Here is an 18845-nt window from a genome sequence, read left to right as displayed (position 1 = left end):
GGCATCCTCAAGCGGAAGGTGGAGGAGCGCAAAGTCTCGAATATCCGCCAGCTCCGTGATGTCGTCATGGAGGAGTGGAAAAGCATTCCAGTGGCAACCTGTGAAGCTCTGGTAAACTCCATGCCCAGGAGAGTTAAGGCAGTTCTGGGAAATAATGGTGGCCACACAAAATATTGACACTTCAGGAACTTTCACTAAGGGGTGTACTCACTTTTGTTGCCGGTGGTTTAGACATTAATGGCTGTATATTGAGTTATTTTGAGGGAAGAATAAATTTACACTGTTATATAAGCTGCACACAGACTACTTTTCATTGTGTCAAAGTGTCATTTTGTCAGTGTTGTCCCATGAAAAGATATACTTAAATATCTGCAGAAATGTGAGGGGTGTACTCACTTTTGTGATACACTGTATATATATATATATATATATATAACACATATATACTTCACTAAATAAAACAGAACGGTGTATAAAAAAGACATCACAACCCTTCCTGCCCAGGTGCAGACATGGCATTAAAAACTAAACACTAACTAACCTACAACCTAGAAGCGATTCGGAGCCAATTCACTTCTGTGTTTTTAGGTAAAATGATTGAAATGAAAGTACATGAGAAAAACATGCTTGACACTGAAGGGTGACAAAAATAGAACTCGGTTCCCTAGGACCCATGATCCTGTGTGGTATGTGGTGTTCATACTGCTTACTGCACCACCAGGCTTTTTCAGTTTAATTCACAATAATTTTGTCCCTTTATATCACCCGTACTTTGGCATTGGAGATTTGCAGCAGTGGATGCTGCATAGGGGACCTGAGTTTAATTCTTGTCACTCATTAATGACTGAGAAGTTGAACATGTTTTCCCCATGCCCACCTCCCAAAAACATTACAACAGGGGAATCATCAGCTCTCAAATGCCCCTGGGACTCAATAAAACAAAACCCTGTGATGAGTAGGTTCCTTTACTGTGTGGTCAGTGTTACTGGGGTTATTTTGTTCCTGTTGCAACAATGATAAGAATGAAGTGTTTTTTAAATAAATAAGATGCGACTGTATAACCAAAACCAGTGAGAAATCATAACTATTTTTTTAATCTGTAACTATAAGTAAAATAAAGTGTGTAAAATAATATGGTGGCACAAAATTTCGAAAAATGTAGAATGTTTATGACATGTACTTTCTGAAATGAACTCTAACTCTTAACATGATGGTTGTTGTAGTTAACAAAATGTGCCAATGTGTCCTAAAATCCATTAGAGTGAAGCATTCTCTCCTCTTTCAACTCTTTAAATAGCAGTATGGTTAAAAATCCCAGCATGTGTATCCTAGCTTGTTAGGAAGTTGGAGTCAAAGCGCAGGGCTAGCCATTGTACGGCATCTCTGGAGTAGACAGGGTTAGGGGCCTTGCTCAAGGGCCCAACAGTGGCTGCATAGCAGAGGCTGAATTCAAACCAACAATTTTCCAATTGATACCCCAAAGTTCCACCCACTATGCTACCACTGTCCCATTAAAGGGAAATATGTTATTGATATTATTAAAGTGCGATGATTAACATACTTTGACAAAGATATACTACTCTTATTATACTAATAAACATACTTATTATTGATTATTAATAGTTAATGTTGTGCTCTTTACACTTTCAGTGCTTGAAATGTACAGCAGACTACAGGAGCAGATGAGGGCTAAAAGGTAAGATTTTCAGACCCACTTTGTATCAATCTATTCATATGCTATATGTTTGACTGGTCAGCACTAGGTGGCAGCACAGATTACACTATACGGGCTATGTTGTAGAGTACACTGTGTACGGGTTTTAAAAATACTTGTTTATATGTTCATTTCAAATGACAAAAACACCATGTATGTATCATTCCCACTAGATTATATTGGTTCTGGTTGATACTATTATTACTAAATACTTTGAGTTACATCGGGCTTAGCTGTGCTGCCAGCCTGGCTGCAACCCTTCATAATTTTCATGTTTATACAGTGCCCTAAAAATATTTTTTTTCCTTAATCATGAGTCAGAGGTGGCAGACCTGGGTTGTGTTGTTTTTGTCATAAAGCTAACACTGCATTCCACCATAAGAACATCACACTGCCACCACCATGTGTTGGCTCCTGGTATGATGTTCTGGTCTGCATTGCTTCTGCCAGACCTGGACGACTTTTTCTTAGTACTGGAACCATGAACTCTGCTCTCTATTAGAATATCCTGAAGGAGAATGTTCACCCAGTATTTTGTGACTTAAATCTTTAGCGCAGTTGGGTTATGCAGCAGGATAATGACTCCAAGCATACAAGCAGGTCTACCTCTGATTAGCTGAAAAGGTTTTAGACTAGGACAAAGTACTAACTTGAATCCCATTAATATGCTTTAATCTTAAATTGGCGATTGATGCTCAAAAACTCTTCAGTGTAGCAAAATTAAATTAATTTTGCAGAGGATTTGACAAGAAGAGTGGGCCAGTGTACAGTGATGTACAAGATTCATCACAAGTCTGCGCAAACGTTTGATTGTTACTGCTAAGGGTGGCACAACCATTTATTTGATTTCGGAGGGCAATTACTTTTCACATGGTTGATATAGATTTTCAATAAATCTTTATCTTCAGTAAATGGAGTAATCATTTTAAAGCTGCATTAGGATATAATACGAGGGTTCTTCAAAAAGTTTACGCACTTTAAAAAACTCTATTTATAAACTTTTCTACATAGTCACCTTCCGATGCATTTTCCCCAGCATCGTACCAACTTTTTAATGCCATCAGCAAAAAATGTTTTTGGTTGAGTGCGTAGCCACTGATGCACCGCTGCTTTCACATTATCATCACATGAAAATCTTCCTTCCCTTAAAGCTTCTTTGAGCGGTCCAAAAAGGTGGAAATCAGATGGCGCTAAATCTATAAGCTCTCAGTCTCTCGGACACGAACAATTACTACTCCTCCTTCCCTCACCATTTCCAATCAAAAAATAAAAGTGCGGAAACTTTTTGAAGATCCTGGTAGAATGGTAGCGCATTGTTCAATTAAAAAGAATATGCCCAACAAAATGTCAGACTTTAAAGATGGACTAGAGGCAGTAACGCAGTAAAAGAGCGCTAGAAAGACGATGCATCTAAGCATTCTAGAAATAAGCAACAGCAAGAAGGATTAAGGACAGGTGAAATAGAAACATAATTAGGGTGCTGTGGAGGCATGGACATAAGTGAAGATCCAAACTAAACAAAGCAAAGATCCAGTTCTGGTGCTATCCTCAAACTCTGGGCTGCCATAGATTACTTTTCATTCAAACAGGCATGAACTGGATTGATGCCAGGGCGTTTGTGTCTCTGAAATAAAAACAGATGGGGAGTTACTCTAGGGCAAGTGTTCGCTCAAATTAAAAGTGTATGCCAATCTAGAGTTCTGGAGGAATATTACAAGCATTTGTGAGATGAGTGGATGAGGTGAGATTTGTGTGTTTGTCAAATAGATTTGGCAGTGGTTTAAAATGAGTCGTTGGGTGTTAACGACGTCGTTCCCCTACTCGCTCTTGTCCTTTTTGGGACCTGAGGATGAGAAACTCATGACTATAAATCTCATGTCTGGTTTTATTTTATTTCTCATTTCTGTGTTTTGGTTTTGCCATTAGCCCTGAGATCGGTGCAGAGGTCGGCCAGAAACGGCTGTGCATTGTTGTGTAAGGTTGTCTAATGTGCGTCTGCATGACTTCTAAAATGCTCTGTGGGTCGGTTGTTGATTTATGTACAATTTCTTCTTTTATGTTGTTTGTTGGAATGTCCTCACACTAAAATATTACGTTCAAGCACTGATTTGTTTTCTCACATACAGTGGATATAAAAGTCTGTTCACTCTGGTTAAAATGCCAGGTTTTTTGTGATGTTTTGTGATGTTCAGACCATAAATCATTTCAGATTCTTTTTCACCTTAATGTGACCTATAATGTGTGCAGTTCAATTGAAAAAGGTGTGCACACCTTCTTATAAATAAAGATGGTTGTGTTCAGAATTAACCAATCACATTCATACTTATGTTATATAGTATTCAGTACCTGTCATCAGATTTCAAAGTTCAGCTGTTCTAATAGGATTTTTTCTGACATTTAATTAGTTGCATCGGGTCAGTGTGTAGCACTGTCGCCTCACAGCAAGAATGTCCTGGGTTCGATTCCCAGGTGGAGTGGTCAGGGTCCTTTTTGTGTGGAGTTTGCACGTTCTCCCCCTGTCTGCGTGGGTAGCTCCGGCTTCCTCCCACAGTCCAAAGACATGCAAGTGAGGTGACTCGACTGTAATTGACTTTAAACTTGAAATGATGAATCTTGTAACCAGTAATTACCTGTCCCTGTCATGAATGTAACCAAAGTGTTTAAAACATGACGTTAAACTCCTAATAAAATAACTAATACTTAGTTGCATCTTATAGCAAAAGCCATGCAAAGAGCTTATAAAGCATCAAAGCCGTCTCATTGTTGAAAGGTATCAGTCAGGTGAACAGTACAATACATTTATTAAGACATTACATATACCATGGAACTCAGTGAAGACGGCCATCAACAAGTGGATCAAATATGGCACAACACTGTATGGCATTCATTGCAGGGCTACAGCCGTTTCAGACACAGACAATTATGTCTGTGTAGACATCTGACTGGCTAATAGCTCTTCTTAGATTTGAACCTGGATCTCAGGGGTGGTAGGCAAGTGTAATAGACCTCCCTGGTTCTGATCAAATAATAATATTTTTCTGAGTTAAACAGCTGATTCTGCCAAAACGTCATGAACCATTGTGGTATTAATGTCATGCTAAATACAGGGAAAACATGGATTGCATTTTCAGTTCATTGTAGGCCTCTCACGTGTGTGTGTGTGTGTGTTTTCAGATACTACCCGGCCTTATGCACATTGGAGCAGTTGGAGCAGAGCTGCTTGCCGAAGGCAGGACAGTACCGTTTCTGTGCCATCATGGCAGAGAACATTCCGGTCCTTCGCACGCACATCAGGGACGTCTCCATGTCTGACCTTAAAGATTTTCTGGAGAGCATACGCAAGCACTCGGACAAGATCGGAGAGACGGCTATAAAACAGGTGTGTGTGTGTGCGTGTGTGAGTGCTGTACACATGGAATTTTGTAGTAATATAATTGCTGCAATTCTTTTTTTCCCTATTAATTACTGGTTTATTAATATAGGGTGTCCCAAAATTCACGCAAGATTTGAATTTGGCGCCATTTGTGCGGTAAAGATCATGCGATTTAACGCCGTTGGACTTTTTTCTTTGGGTTTTTTTGAAGTCTAAGGTTTATGCCATCAAGCCCACGACCACCCACGCCTTGAAGGAGGAAATTGAGCGCTGTATCAATGAAATTCAGCCACATTTATGCAAAACGGTCATGGAAAATTTCGACAAAAGAGTGCGTATGTGCCAGCAAAGCCGTGGAGGCCATTTACCCGATATGCTATTCCATACATAACCCTATACTGTATACTTTATGAATCAATTAAAAATTAAATTTTTTTTATTAAAAACCTGTGTTCTCTATCAAAATTACTTCTTGCGTGAATTTTGGGACACCCTTTACTTTATTTCGTGTGATTGAAACATGGCTTGATAAAAGCTCATGATACTGACACATTCGGTGGCGTAAAAAAAATTCTGAAGAATTTATATTACTAAAGGAAAACAACGACATCATTTATAATTCAGCCAGTTCAGTGTAGCTAGTTGAACAAAGCAATGCTTGACAAATTGATAAATTTCACTCATTTTAGACATTACCATCAAAGTTAGGGTGTCACCTCAAACCTTTTTACAGGAACATTGTTATGATATGGAAAATGACTTAGTAACTAAAAAACTGAATGTGTGAAAGAGTTATGTAGTTAAGTCATAGTTTAAGTAATAGGATTGCACCAAAACCTGGTAAGAGCCTTTATCTTTAAATATCTGAAACAGTAGTAGAATTACTTTACGTCTAAGTCCTGGGGTAGTACAGTGGCTTTCTGTGTGGAGTGTACATGTTCTCCCTGTGTCTGTGTGGGTTTCCTCCGGTAGCTTAGATTTTCTCCCACAAGCCAAACACATGTATGATACAAAATTGTTCATGTGTTTGACATTAAATTGACCTGTTCTGTCATTCATGTAAAGTTTAAAACATGACGTTGAAATCCTAATAAATAAAACAAATAAATAACATAACAAGTGCTAAAAATGAACAGAATTTTGGGAGCATCCAAGTCAGACTCTAGACCTGATGAGACTTAAATGACCCACAGAAAAACTTTATGCCCAAAGAACCCTCACAGTGTGTCTGATTTCCAGCTGCTTCTGTCTAGTCATTGCTTTAAATGTGCTAATAACTTTTTACACAGTTTTGGCAACAGTGATATTGTACAGTGTATTCAGTGTAATTCCTTGTTGTCCTATAAATGTAGAATACTTTCTTTCTCCAAATTTCAACTGTTTTATAGATTAGAGCAAGAATGTGAAACAATCTCTAAAGCATTGACTGTTTAATGGACCACATACCCTAGAACAATTAAAAATAGGCAATCATTTTGAAATAGAAGAAGCTTGGCACAACCAGACTTTGGTCAGGGAGGTAAGAAGGAACCCAATAGTCACTCTAAAAGAGCTTGATAAGTCCTGTGCAGAGAAGGGAGAACATGTTGGACTGACAACATAAACCAGACCTTTACGTCAAAAGATGCCACTGTTTCATAAGAGGCACATAACAGCGTCTTACTATTTGAAGTTCTAAAGGACATGACTAAATGACTGATGGTCTGATGAGATGAAAACTGAATTTAGGGCAAAACAGCAAACACTGGGTCTGTCTGAAAACCAAGTGAGCTCTCTACATAGACAGCTTTTTACATCATCCTACACGCGCTTCCCAGAAGAAGGCTGTCTAAATGCCTTAAAATGCTGCCTGCTGAGGGGCCTTAATTCTAAGTGATAATCTGACTGAATAACGAGGGAGCATTCGATGCTTCCTTATGCCAAGTTCACACTACACGACTTTCCAAGTCGTCAGGTCGCTGTACAGTTCACACTACACAACTGGATCTCTTGGAATCGGGAGTCTTTCAAGTGGGTGTGGCTTTCACACTACATGACTGATCGGCGATAGGGTGTTACACTACACCATCCATCACCAACTGGAATCGCAGGCGAGCTTCTCTGGTCTCCCAAACTACGTTTTGTCACGAAAACAAACACGAGAAGTGACGAAAGGTTTAATGATACCACGTCCAAAAGTGCACGTCAACAAGTAGCGAGCGATCAAAGTTTGTGTGCTGATGTGGAGCGTTAAAGCAAGTAGGAAAAATAAATTAATCTGAGTGAATTTGGCTACGCGAACAGCATGGATTGTTCTAAAGTGAGTTAATAAATTTTTTTTGCATTGCAATGTTGGTGTTATGTTTTGTAGAGAACGATCAGAAATACTGTAAAACGTGTGTGTGCTGATGTATTCTGAAATAAACTATATTAGGCCCCTGTCCCACCTTTTTACAACTCCTCCCCTGCGTTTCCCCTCACACCGTATCTTGCGTACTCATTGCCAGTTGTTAGACTCAGATCCAGATATTTGACAAGCTAGAAATCTCTCTTCGGTCGCCGACCGCTCGGATCGAGTTGTTGAGTAGTTCACACATAGCAATTGAGATCCGAGTTTCGATCGCCGAGCGAACACCGAGTTGCTCCCGAGCCGGCAAACCTATCGCCGACCAGTCGCAGAGCGAAAATCAGGGCAAAAATCGTGTAGTGTGAACTAGGCATAAGCGGTGACGACAGCTCGGTGAGGTTTCGAGGCAAGTCTCCTAATGTCTCATTTTGTTTGAATGGCAATCTTGTCCAGTCAAAATCAAATATGCAACACGATAAAGCGTGCACAAAAAGACAAGGAGTGTGAATATTTTCTAAATTAACTTTCTGTCTTCTGTTTGCGGGATAAATCGTTTTCTCCAAATGTGTCTGTGACAAGTAGCTACATTCCTTTTAAATGAATGAATGTGCTTTATTAAAAATAACTCAAAAGCAAGCCTGTAAGGGTTGAGCCTGGGTCTAGGAGGTGAAAGAAGCAGGGCTACTGTGTATGTAATTCATTTAGTGTGCTTTTATCAGACTTTTCCACTCTTTATCTCAGTTCATCTGTTCTAGGCCTTTGGCAATAGGGAGCAGCCAGGCTGTTGTGAATTAAAGCTTGTTTTGGGTTGCATTTGCTCACAGCATCGCTCTGTGTGTGTGTACGAGCAAATGGGAATGTGGGATTGTCAACAAGGACCCTACTTCAGAGACTAACTAAAGAGTTAAAGAGAAGAACAAGGGAACACATACGAGAAAAATTGTACAGGCTTTTGAGAGGAATGCCAGAAAGTCCTGCTTTGTTTGACTGATTATTAGTCCAAGATGAGGAACAATTTGCTGATGCTGACTAGGCATCAGTAGTCTTTCCCAAGCCTTTAAGAGTTGCTTCTTTCTCAACCTGTTTCTCTTTTCTTGTTCTTTTCTCTTGTTCTAGCATTGTCTCTGTGTTCTTGTCCTCTTTTTCCCCTCTTGTTTTTTTTTTTCTTCTCTTCTGTCCTAATCACTACCAGGCTGCCTGATTATATAATTGTTACTGCTCCCAATAAACAAACAATGCGGCACAGCAGGCGCCAAGAAGATTTTACCGGAGAGTTGAACACGCACATGCATACGCGTACACACATACACAAATCAGTAAGTGTGAAGTAGTATGCGTCAGGCTTTACAGTGGGTAGAAGCAAGCTATTAACCACTATTGTTTTTATTATTTAAGGGTTGACCGGGTGTGCTTCAAATGGCACTCTTATTCTGTAGGCTGTGTCTTTGCTCTCAGTTGGAATTGAGCAGCAGGTGTCGGAAATGAATTAAAATTACATTTTTAACTGATATCATTAAATGAACAATGAATTCTTTTTCTACTGACAAACCTGTTAATCACTAACATCTCTTTACCACTGTTTTACATTACCTTTCCTATTATTTAGATTTTTTTTTTTTTCCAAACGTTTGTGGGACGGCATGGTTGCTCGGTGAGTAGCGCTGTCTCCTCAACGCAAGAATGTCCTGGGTTAACCTACCTAGGTGGCTTAACCTACTCGGCTTGGCAAGTGTGTCAAAACTTTGGTCTTATGAACAAAATAGTCATCATCGAGAGGAATACACACCAAGCTGCTCTAAGGATAAGGTCATAACCAGGTGTTGTACTTCAGGGATGCCTCAGAAATGAGACAGTGTTCATCTAGGTAGAGAACAAACACTATCTATCTTAGTAACGTCCCACTCAATGGAGCCCAATATTAATCTAGCATTTTAAGAGACGTACTCAGACGTTTATATCTGCTTATATTTACAGTGTGCTGAAGCATCCACTCTCTGTTCAGAAGGTGGTAAACTGAATTCTGTCCATCTCGGCATCCTCAGTTCTCTTCCATCTGTGGTCCCATTTGATCCAGATTCTTTGCTGAGCTGCCGTAATTCTTGTTTGACCTGAACACTGTCACCTCAAATCAAGAATGTCCTGGGTTCTATACCCAGGTTGAGTGGTCCAGGTCCTTTCTGTGTGGAGTTTGCATGCTCTCACTGTGTCTGTGGGTTTCCTCTGGGAGCTCCGGTTTCCTCCCACAGTCCAAAGACATGCAAGTGAGGTGAATTGGAGATCCAAAATTGTCCATGACTGTGTTTGACATTAAACTTGTGGACTGATGAATCTTGTGTAACCAATACCTACCTGTTCTGTCATGAATATAACCAAAGTGTGTAAAAACATGACACATCCTAATAAATAAATTAATAAATACTACCACCTTTCTTAAAATCTACAGTATCAGCGCTGTATGTCAGATGTATGTCGCAAATCTTTTTTGTGCTTATTTTTATGTGGAAAAGTCCTGCATCTCATTACATCTGACACTTGCTCGTCATGCTTCGTCTTCTGCGGCCCTGGTCCTGTTCTCGCCGAGCATCGCGGGATCACAGCTGCAAAGCATGGAAGAACTGAATGAGAGAGTGGAAAGTAGACAGAAGAGATTAGAAAGGATAGGCACTGAGAAGCATTCCCTGTACAGATTTGATTTCCTGCTAAAGGCTGGGTTTTGCCTTTGCATGAACTTTGGGAATCTGGCTTCACTTGTCTGTGCTATCGTAAAAGATTATTACTTGCTCCAAGTATGTTTTCCTTTATTTCATATTTGCCTTACATTCACACCGTTAGTGATGGGACAGGCTATGAGCCAGATAAATAATGAAACACTGTAATGGTATTGATTGATCTAGGTGTTTTTAATTAGACACCTTTTCCGAGTCTGAGCTAACCTTTTAGTGACCTCTGGGCGAGATGAGCAAGCGGAACTAAGTTGTGGTCCGATTTGGCCATACCTGCTGCAAAAGCATGCATACATGTTTAATAGACTAACATTGTTAGAATGCTAAAGAGCTCAGTCATTAGATTGGCACCCTCATAGAAGAACACTCTTCCAACAAGACATTTTTATAAGCTTTTTCATCTTTACTAGACCGCCAACTGCAAATGTTGTGGTTTGTAATGTTGAAACATCCAGGAGCAACATCGGCTCAGATGCCAACGCAACACGCTCAAAGAACAGGAATACCAAAAATGCTCTATACCTGGTTGCAACTGCTTCTGGAAGCAACGCCAACATGGATTGGTAGAGAGCTGCACACAAGCCCCAGATCTCCTGGAGTGATTGAAGGCATGGTTCCAATGTCTGTAAAGCAGTATAAACACCTTTTCTGTTGAGTGAGAGATGACTCTGGGTTTGGCAAAGGCCTGGAAAAAATACCGTGACACTTGCTGAGGAATGGATAACAGTCTAGGACTGTTTCATGGCTTAATTTTAGTAAAGGAAAATATTAATGCCGCAAGCAACATAGTGCTCTAACTTGGGGTTTTTCCAAACCCAGGGTCACGAGCCAAAAAATGTGTTGCAGAAAATAATAATAATAATTAAATAAACAAATTAAAACATAAACACGAAATAAACTTGTAAACCACAGTGGGACCAGATTACCACCATTTTTATTAAGTTTTTTTTTCTTCTTCCTCCTGATTTAGCACACTCAATTTTGTCTTCCGCTGCTGAGAGATACTAGATTGCATCCGAGGAGAGCACGTCGCTGTACACGCCTCTTCCGACACGTGTACAGCCCTCCTCTTCTTGCCCCTGCTTTCTGCACAGGCGAGACAGTCTCTTCCGCCAATCAGGGTCCTTACACAGCGTATGAAGAACCACCCACCCACACATAGTCCGGTCCCCACCCTGCAGATACGGTGGCCAATTAGTATCTGCTGCAGGCACTGATAATTATGCCTGCCAGATGGCGCTCAGCCGACCGGTGGCAACACCGAGCCTCGAACCGAGGAGTTCGGAAACTCGGTGCTGGTGTGCTAGCAGAATATCCCGCTGCACCACCTGAGCGCCAAGTATATTTTGTTTTGATGAATTGTTTGTGTTGCCTGGGTAGCGGTAAAAATCATGGACAAAATGTGGGTCGCTTAAAACCCTAATCTAACCCATCCAACATCAGTAGGCAAGTTCAGTAATGTTTGTGGACTTACATGTGATTGCAGATTTAAAATGTTCAAACTACATAGCATAATACTTCAAGGTCCTGTAGACCTGGGTTTAGTCCTGACACTGTAAGGAGTTTTGTTTTCAAGTCCATTTCAGTGTGTTCCAAGTAGGTAGGTTTTTTTTCTGTGTTGCCTACTAAATATTGGCTCTTAGGTGTGAATTAATGTTGCCCTGTGATGGATCAATGCCCTTTTCATGGTGTATTCTTGCCTTGAGCCTCGACTTTTTGTGTGGCTCAACCTTCTCGGCTTGGCATGTGTGTCAAAACTTTGGTCTAATGAACGGAATAGTCACAGAAATCGAGAGGAATACACACCAAGCTGCACTAAGGATAAGGTCATAACAAGGTACTGTACTTTAGAGATGCCTCAGAAACTGGACAGTGTTCATCTAGGTAGAGAACAAATACTGTATAGTTCAGTAACGTCCCACTCAATGGAACCCAATATTAATCTAGCATTTTAAGAGACATACTCAGACATTTATATCTGCTTATATTTATATTGTGCTGAAGCATCCACTTTCTGTTCAGAAGGTGGTAAACTGAATTCTGTCCATCTCATCATCCTCAGTTCTCTTCCATCTGATCCAGATTCTTTGCTGAGCTGCCATAATTCTTGTTTAGCCTGAATACTGAGCCCGTGGCTTTAGCTGCTCCTCTGCTATCAGAGATAAGGACTGGATCTAGATCAAGCTCTGTACACCCTGTTTACCAAATTGTGGTACATATACTTCCAGGGGTATGCCAAAGTGTGAGCATGCTGTTTTGGGGATCATATGCAACTCTTTGTCCAATAATTCAGCTTTATTTCTTTTATCTTACTATTCTTCTCTGAAATGTCTTGTGTGCAGACGTTGCACAAATACTTAATAGTATTATTGTTATTATTTATTTTGTATGCCTTATATGTTTACATTTCTCCCAATTTAGTCGTCTCCAGTTCCTGATTGCAAGGTGTTTTTCCCCACCCTAACCGAGTAGTCACGCTGGCTCGGTGCGTAGCACTGTCGCCTCACAGCAAGAAGGTCCTGGTTTCGATTCCTAGGTGGAGTGGTCTGGATCCTTTCTTTGTGGAGTTTGACATGCAAGTGAGGTGAACTGGAGATACAAAATCGTCCATGACTTCATCAGTGGTCACAGGACGCTGCCCACAAGGTGCTGTTGGCTGAATATTTTTGGTTGGTGGACTATTCTCAGTCCAGCAGTGACAGTGAGGTGTTTAAAAACTCCAGCAGTGCTGCTGTGTCTGATCCACTCATACCAGCACAACACACACTAACACACCACCACCATGTCAGTGTCACTGCAGTGCTGAGAATGATCCACCACCCAAATAATACCTACTCTGTAGTGGTCCTGGGAGAGTCCTGACCATTGAAGAACAGCATGAAAGGAGACTAACAAAGCATGCAGAGTAACAGATGGACTACAGTCAGTAATTGTAGAACTACAAAGTGCTTCTATATGGTAAGTGGAGCTGATAAAATGGACAGTGAGTGTAGAAACAAGGAGGTGGTTTTAATGTTATGCCTGATCGGTGTACATATACAGTACAGTGATATTTTTTCCTTCATATTCCTGGAGCCGAGGGGGTTGAGATCCTTGCTCAAGGCAATGCCAAGATTCGAACCCACAACCTTCTGATTATAGTCCAAATGCTGAGCTGTCTGGGCTCTTTTTTTGCTTTCACCACAGTTTGTCAGCTTGAATAAATGCTTTTCCTAGATGCCCATTCAGTGTGGTGGTTTTTGTATTTAGTTCATTGGTTGTTCTTTTACATTTCTTGCTTTCATTAAGCGTGAGCTCTATTAATATTAGGTTTTGGGCCTAGAGACTCTGATTTTGTTCAGACTACTGTGAAAAAAATGTGCAAGCTTCATTTTTTTTCTGCCAACACATTTTTCATGTCGGGATTTGTTTATTTTTTTGCACTGGCCTTGAATGGTGAGTACTCAGTGTTCTAGGTTAGAAATGCCCACAGGCTTTTGGCATTTTTATGCTGTCCTCTAGGTGGCAGCAGAGTTTCATGCAGATTATTCTTTTCTGCGCTATGCACTGATCTCTCCTGCAGAAGTGGAATGTTGGCACTGGGTTTAACCATGGTTTAAACTTTGGTAATCTAGTGACGAAGTGGCTGTCCAGCTTCAGCTTGCCAAAGGCACACATTCCTCCTGCTGAAATGTGTTATTTCTGCATGTCTTTGAGACTTGTATGGTTTGTCATTTTGTGCTCGAGTGCAAGTGTGCAAGGTTTGGTTTGTAACTCAAGCTTTGCTGACATATGCAGAGTGGCATTGTTCTTCATAAGTAACCCAAGCGCAAGGTAAATCAAGTTCAAATGTTGCTTCAGCTTACATAAGTCCTCAAATTCTCCAAATGTCTACTCCACACACACTGGTCTGGTTATACAATGCTCTGTTGTCTTAAGATTTTATTTAAAATTGTTCTAACCAGATGGAATGTTTCTGTGATTTCAATGCTTGATGTAGCTGAATTGATTCACTAGTACTTTTAAGTAGTTTGGGATCTCCCCTCTTTGTATTCCCCTTCTCCTGATGTCTGACATTTTCTTTTAAGTTGTTGCATGTACATTTGGGTAAACAAAGTTAAGGCCGCTTGGAAAAGTTCGTCTCAAACACACCTCTTCAGTGATTGGCCTATAAAGAGGTGTGAATGGGTGTAGGTGGAGCATCTACTTTGCTGCTGTGACTAGATCTATGCATTTTTAGGCAGATACAGTTTCTCAATCTGCATAATATTATACTGTAATAGTGTATTTACATTTGACACATATTCCTATGATTTCTGAAACAAAGCTGTATTCATTTACATTTACATTTTCGGCATTTAGCAGACGCTCTTATCCAGAGCGACTTACAGAAGTGCTTCCATAGTAAACATTTCATTACCCTAGTTTAAGTAAACACCAGTCCAAGAACACACATCTGCTAAAACCTGTTAGAACCAAAGTTCTTAAAGTTTTTTTTTTTATTTTTTTTAAATGAAAAATAAACGAATAAGAGCGTTAGTAAGTAAGTACATGTCAGCTTAAGTGCTTAGTAAAGAGGTGAAGGTTTGTAATCATTTTTTAAATACAGCAAGAGACTCAGATGTTCGGACAGACAAGGGAAGTTCGTTCCACCACTTGGGTGCAAGTACAAAGAAAAGCCTTTATGCTTGTCTTCCTCGAGTCCTAAGTGGAGGATCAAGTCGGGCGAGACTAGTGGCTCGGAGGTTGCGTGGTACAGAGCGGGGTTTGATTAGACCACGAAGGTAGCTTGGGGCTGGTCCATTTTTGGCTTTGTAGGCGAGCATCAGTGTTTTAAACTGAATGCGGGCAGCTACAGGAAGCCAGTGAAGAGAACGCAGCAGTGGGGTGATGTGGCAGTGTTTAGGTTGGTTAAAAACCAGATGAGCAGCTGCATTTTGAATGAGCTGCAAGGGTTTAATAGTGGACATATGAGCACCTGCCAGGAGGGAGTTGCAGTAGTCTAGCTGTGAGATTACAAGTGACTGCACAAGAATCTGAGTGGCTTCCATGGAGAGAAATGGTCAGATCTTCCTGATGTTGTAGAGGAGGAACCAGCACGATCTTGTCATGTTGGCTACACACAGAGAGAAGGTCAGCTGGTTATCCAGGACAACACCAAGGCTTCTTACATTATCAGATGGTCTGATCTGGGAGTCATCCAGAGAGATGACTAGGTCCTGGGTTGGAAATTGATCTCCAGGAATAAGTAGCAGCTCTGTCTTGCTGGGATTAAGTTTTAGATGGTGAGCTGACATCCATTGTGAGATTTCTCGCAGACATGCTGAGATGCAAGTGTGTCTGAAGAAGGAAATGACAAGAGAGTTCATTACAAGAGAGTTGAGAAGTACAGCTGCATTTCCCAGTAGTGTGGTGGCAGTGTTTTGATTGAAATCAGTTAGACTGAAATAAGTAAGATTGCTTTAACATTTAAGTACCAGAACAGCATGGATGGACACTAGATAGGTTTATTATGACATTTCATAATACTCACAATGCATATCTGGTCAGATTAGGTAAGATTTTAATAAGTGTATGAATTACAGGGCGGTACGGTGGCTTGGTGGGTAGCACTGTCTCCTCCAAGCAAGAAGGTCCTTTCTGTGTGGAGTTTGCATGCTCTCCCCAGGTCTGCGTGGGTTTCCTCCGGGAGCTCCGGTTTCCTCCCACAGTCCAAAGACATGCAAGTGAGGTGAACTGGAAATACAAAATTGTCCATGACTGTTTGACGTTAAAACTTGAACTGATGAACCTTGTGTAACCAGTAACTACCTGTCCTGTCATAGATGTAACCAAAGTGTGTAAAACATGATGTTAAAATCCTAATAAAATAAATAAATAAATGTCTGAATTACACATCAACAGATTGTATTGAAAGCTCTTCTAGGGAAGGTGCCAGGATGGTGCAACAATCTACCATGGTAGTCTACCATTGCTGAGATCTCGAGTCGAATGTCAGCTCTGCTGTTTGCCTTCACATCTGCTAAGATCTCGAATTTGAATCTCAGCTCTGCTATCAGATGACTGGGTGGACTGAAGGTGGACTGAAGGGATTCCCCATTGCTGCTGCAATTGCAGCCTCTGATGAGGAGGATGCCCCCCATCCCCCACCATCTTTTGCAGGTGCTTATATAGGTCCCGGAAATCTCATTTTGCAGCAGCAGTGAAAAGAGGTCCTGTCCAACCGTTCCTCCATCGAACACGGACAGTTGTGTTTGTGAGGATGCCCGACCAGGTTAAGATTTGAACTTGCAAGGTTGAACACTCCTCAGTGGTGTGCTAATGTGTTAGACCGCTGCCTCGTACTTTTTTAAATTTGATAAAGGCCAAGGATGCAGATTCATGCTTTGTATTTATATTATCATTTTGCATCTTGTTCCAATCTTTTTAAAATGAAAGTTTGTGAATCATAAACACTGGGCTTTTGGGAGGCTCTGCAAAACACTTCTGGTTCGTCATAAATCAGGCTTTGGTCTGTCAGTATACCACAGTTGAATGTCTTCATATTTGTGTTTATAATGCATGTTTCTAGTGTTGACGTTAGTGGTCTCAGCACAAGACTGTGATACCTGCAGTAATTCTACTGTTGACTGAAGTTAACACAAGAGAAATTGTTTCTACACCTCAAAGGAAGATTGCCTTTTAAGAGGAGGAAGGAGGTCCCTAATAAACCTTTTTTTCCACCTTTAATCCAGAGCAGTGAGCAGACCGCTAATAACAGGGGCTGTTTGTCTAGGAACTCTGTGATCCAGAAAATGGACTGGTTCTCATTGGAAATTAGCCCCAGTCCATGTGCCTGTGATTGTTTCAATACCCCTAACAAATAATCTGAAATGAATATATGAAAGGAAGCTGTAATGTAGTGATGGCGCTATTGTGCGGTGCATATCATTGGTTACATCAGTGTGTTAAAGAAGAGCGGGAATTGTGTAGACATCCTTCCATGCTTTTTTGCTGCCATTATTCCTATTCTGTGTACATCCACAGTGATGGTTAAGCTTTGACTTAAACTTCAGTCTAAATTGTTGTAATCAGGAGGGGTTTTTTTTTACTCAATTTTGTTGACTTTAAGGCTAATTTGAAGCTTCACTTGACTTGTCTGTGGTACTGGCAGTCAGACAGAACTGAGAAATGAAAGGAAGAAAAGGTGTCATAGGAAGGTGAAGGGCCTCCATCAGCACTTGGCATAGAAGTGTGCAGTTGGATTGAAATTGTGTTACTACAAAACAAAGTGTTTACAAAATATTCCTCCCTCACTGTCCAATTTATCAGCTCCTCTTACCATATCGAAGCACTTTGAAGTTCTACAATTACTGACTGAAGTCCATTTGTTTCTCTACATAACTTTTTTACCTGCTTTCACCCTGTTCTTCAATGGTCAGGACCCGCAAAGGACCACCAAAGGACCACCACAGAGCAGGTATTATTTTAGGTGGTATCATTCTCAGCACTGCAGTGACACTGACATGGTGGTGGTGTGTTAGTGTGTGTTGTGCTGGTATGAGTGGATAAGACACAGCAGCGCTGCTGGAGTTTTTAAATACCGTGTCCACTCACTGTCCACTCTATTAGACACTCCTACCTAGTTGGTCCTCCTTGTAGATGTAAAGTCAGAGACGATCGCTCATCTGTCCCACGGGGCGCTGTTGTCTGGATATGTTTTTGGTTGGTGGACTATTCTCAGTCCAGCAGTGACAGTGAGGTGTTTAAAAACTCCATCAGCATTGCTGTGTCTGATCCACTCATACCAGCACAACACACACTAACACACCACCACCATGTCAGTGTCACTGCAGTGCTGAGAATGATCCACCACCCAAATAATACCTGCTCTGTAGTGGTCCTGGGAGAGTCCTGGCCATTAAAGAACAGCAAGAGCAACAGACGGACTACAGTCAGTAATTGTAGAAGTATAAAGTGCTTCTATATGGTAAGTGGAGCTGATAAAATGGACAATGTGTGTAGTATTAAGGAGGGGGTTTTAATGTTATGGCTGATCGGTATATATATATACAGGGGTTGGACAAAATAACTGAAACACCTGGTTTTAGACCACAATAATTTATTAGTATGGTGTAGGGCCTCCTTTTGCGGCCAATACAGCGTCAATTAGTCTTGGAAATGACATATACAAGTCCTGCACAGTGGTCAGAGGGATTTTAAGCCATTCTTCTTGCAGGATAGTGGCCAGGTCACTACGTGATGCTGGTGGAGGAAAACGTTTCCTGACTCGCTTCTCCAAAACACCCCAAAGTGGCTCAATAATATTTAGATCTGGTGACTGTGCAGGCCATGGGAGATGTTTAACTTCACTTTCATGTTCATCAAACCAATCTTTCACCAGTCTTGCTGTGTGTATTGGTGCATTGTCATCCTGATACACGGCACCGCCATTGGATGCACATGGTCCTCCAGAATGGTTCGGTAGTCCTTGGCAGTGACGCGCCCATCTAGCACAAGTATTGGGCCAAGGGAATGCCATGATATGACAGCCCAAACCATCACTGATCCACCCCCATGCTTCACTCTGGGCATGCAACAGTCTGGGTGGTACGCTTCTTTGGGGCTTCTCCACACCGTAACTCTCCCGGATGTGGGGAAAACAGTAAAGGTGGACTCATCAGAGAACAATACATGTTTCACATTGTCCACAGCCCAAGATTTGCGCTCCTTGCACCATTGAAACCGACG

General features: G+C 41.1%; 1 protein-coding gene across 1 annotated transcript in view; it reads left to right on the top strand.

Annotated features, from left to right (window-relative positions):
• The window catches only part of exoc6b (exocyst complex component 6B), a 174948-nt gene that overhangs the window by 33102 nt on the left and 123001 nt on the right, over window positions 1-18845 (top strand). The window contains exons 5-6 of the mRNA XM_062993202.1: window positions 1651-1696; window positions 4889-5093. Coding sequence (XP_062849272.1) covers window positions 1651-1696; window positions 4889-5093 — 251 coding nt within the window. The remainder of the gene's footprint in view (window positions 1-1650; window positions 1697-4888; window positions 5094-18845) is intronic.

This window comes from Trichomycterus rosablanca, chromosome 4 (assembly GCF_030014385.1).
Source record: "Trichomycterus rosablanca isolate fTriRos1 chromosome 4, fTriRos1.hap1, whole genome shotgun sequence".
Taxonomy (NCBI): domain Eukaryota; kingdom Metazoa; phylum Chordata; class Actinopteri; order Siluriformes; family Trichomycteridae; genus Trichomycterus; species Trichomycterus rosablanca.
Note: the sequence above shows the minus strand (reverse complement) of the source record. Positions and strands in the feature narration are given on the sequence as shown.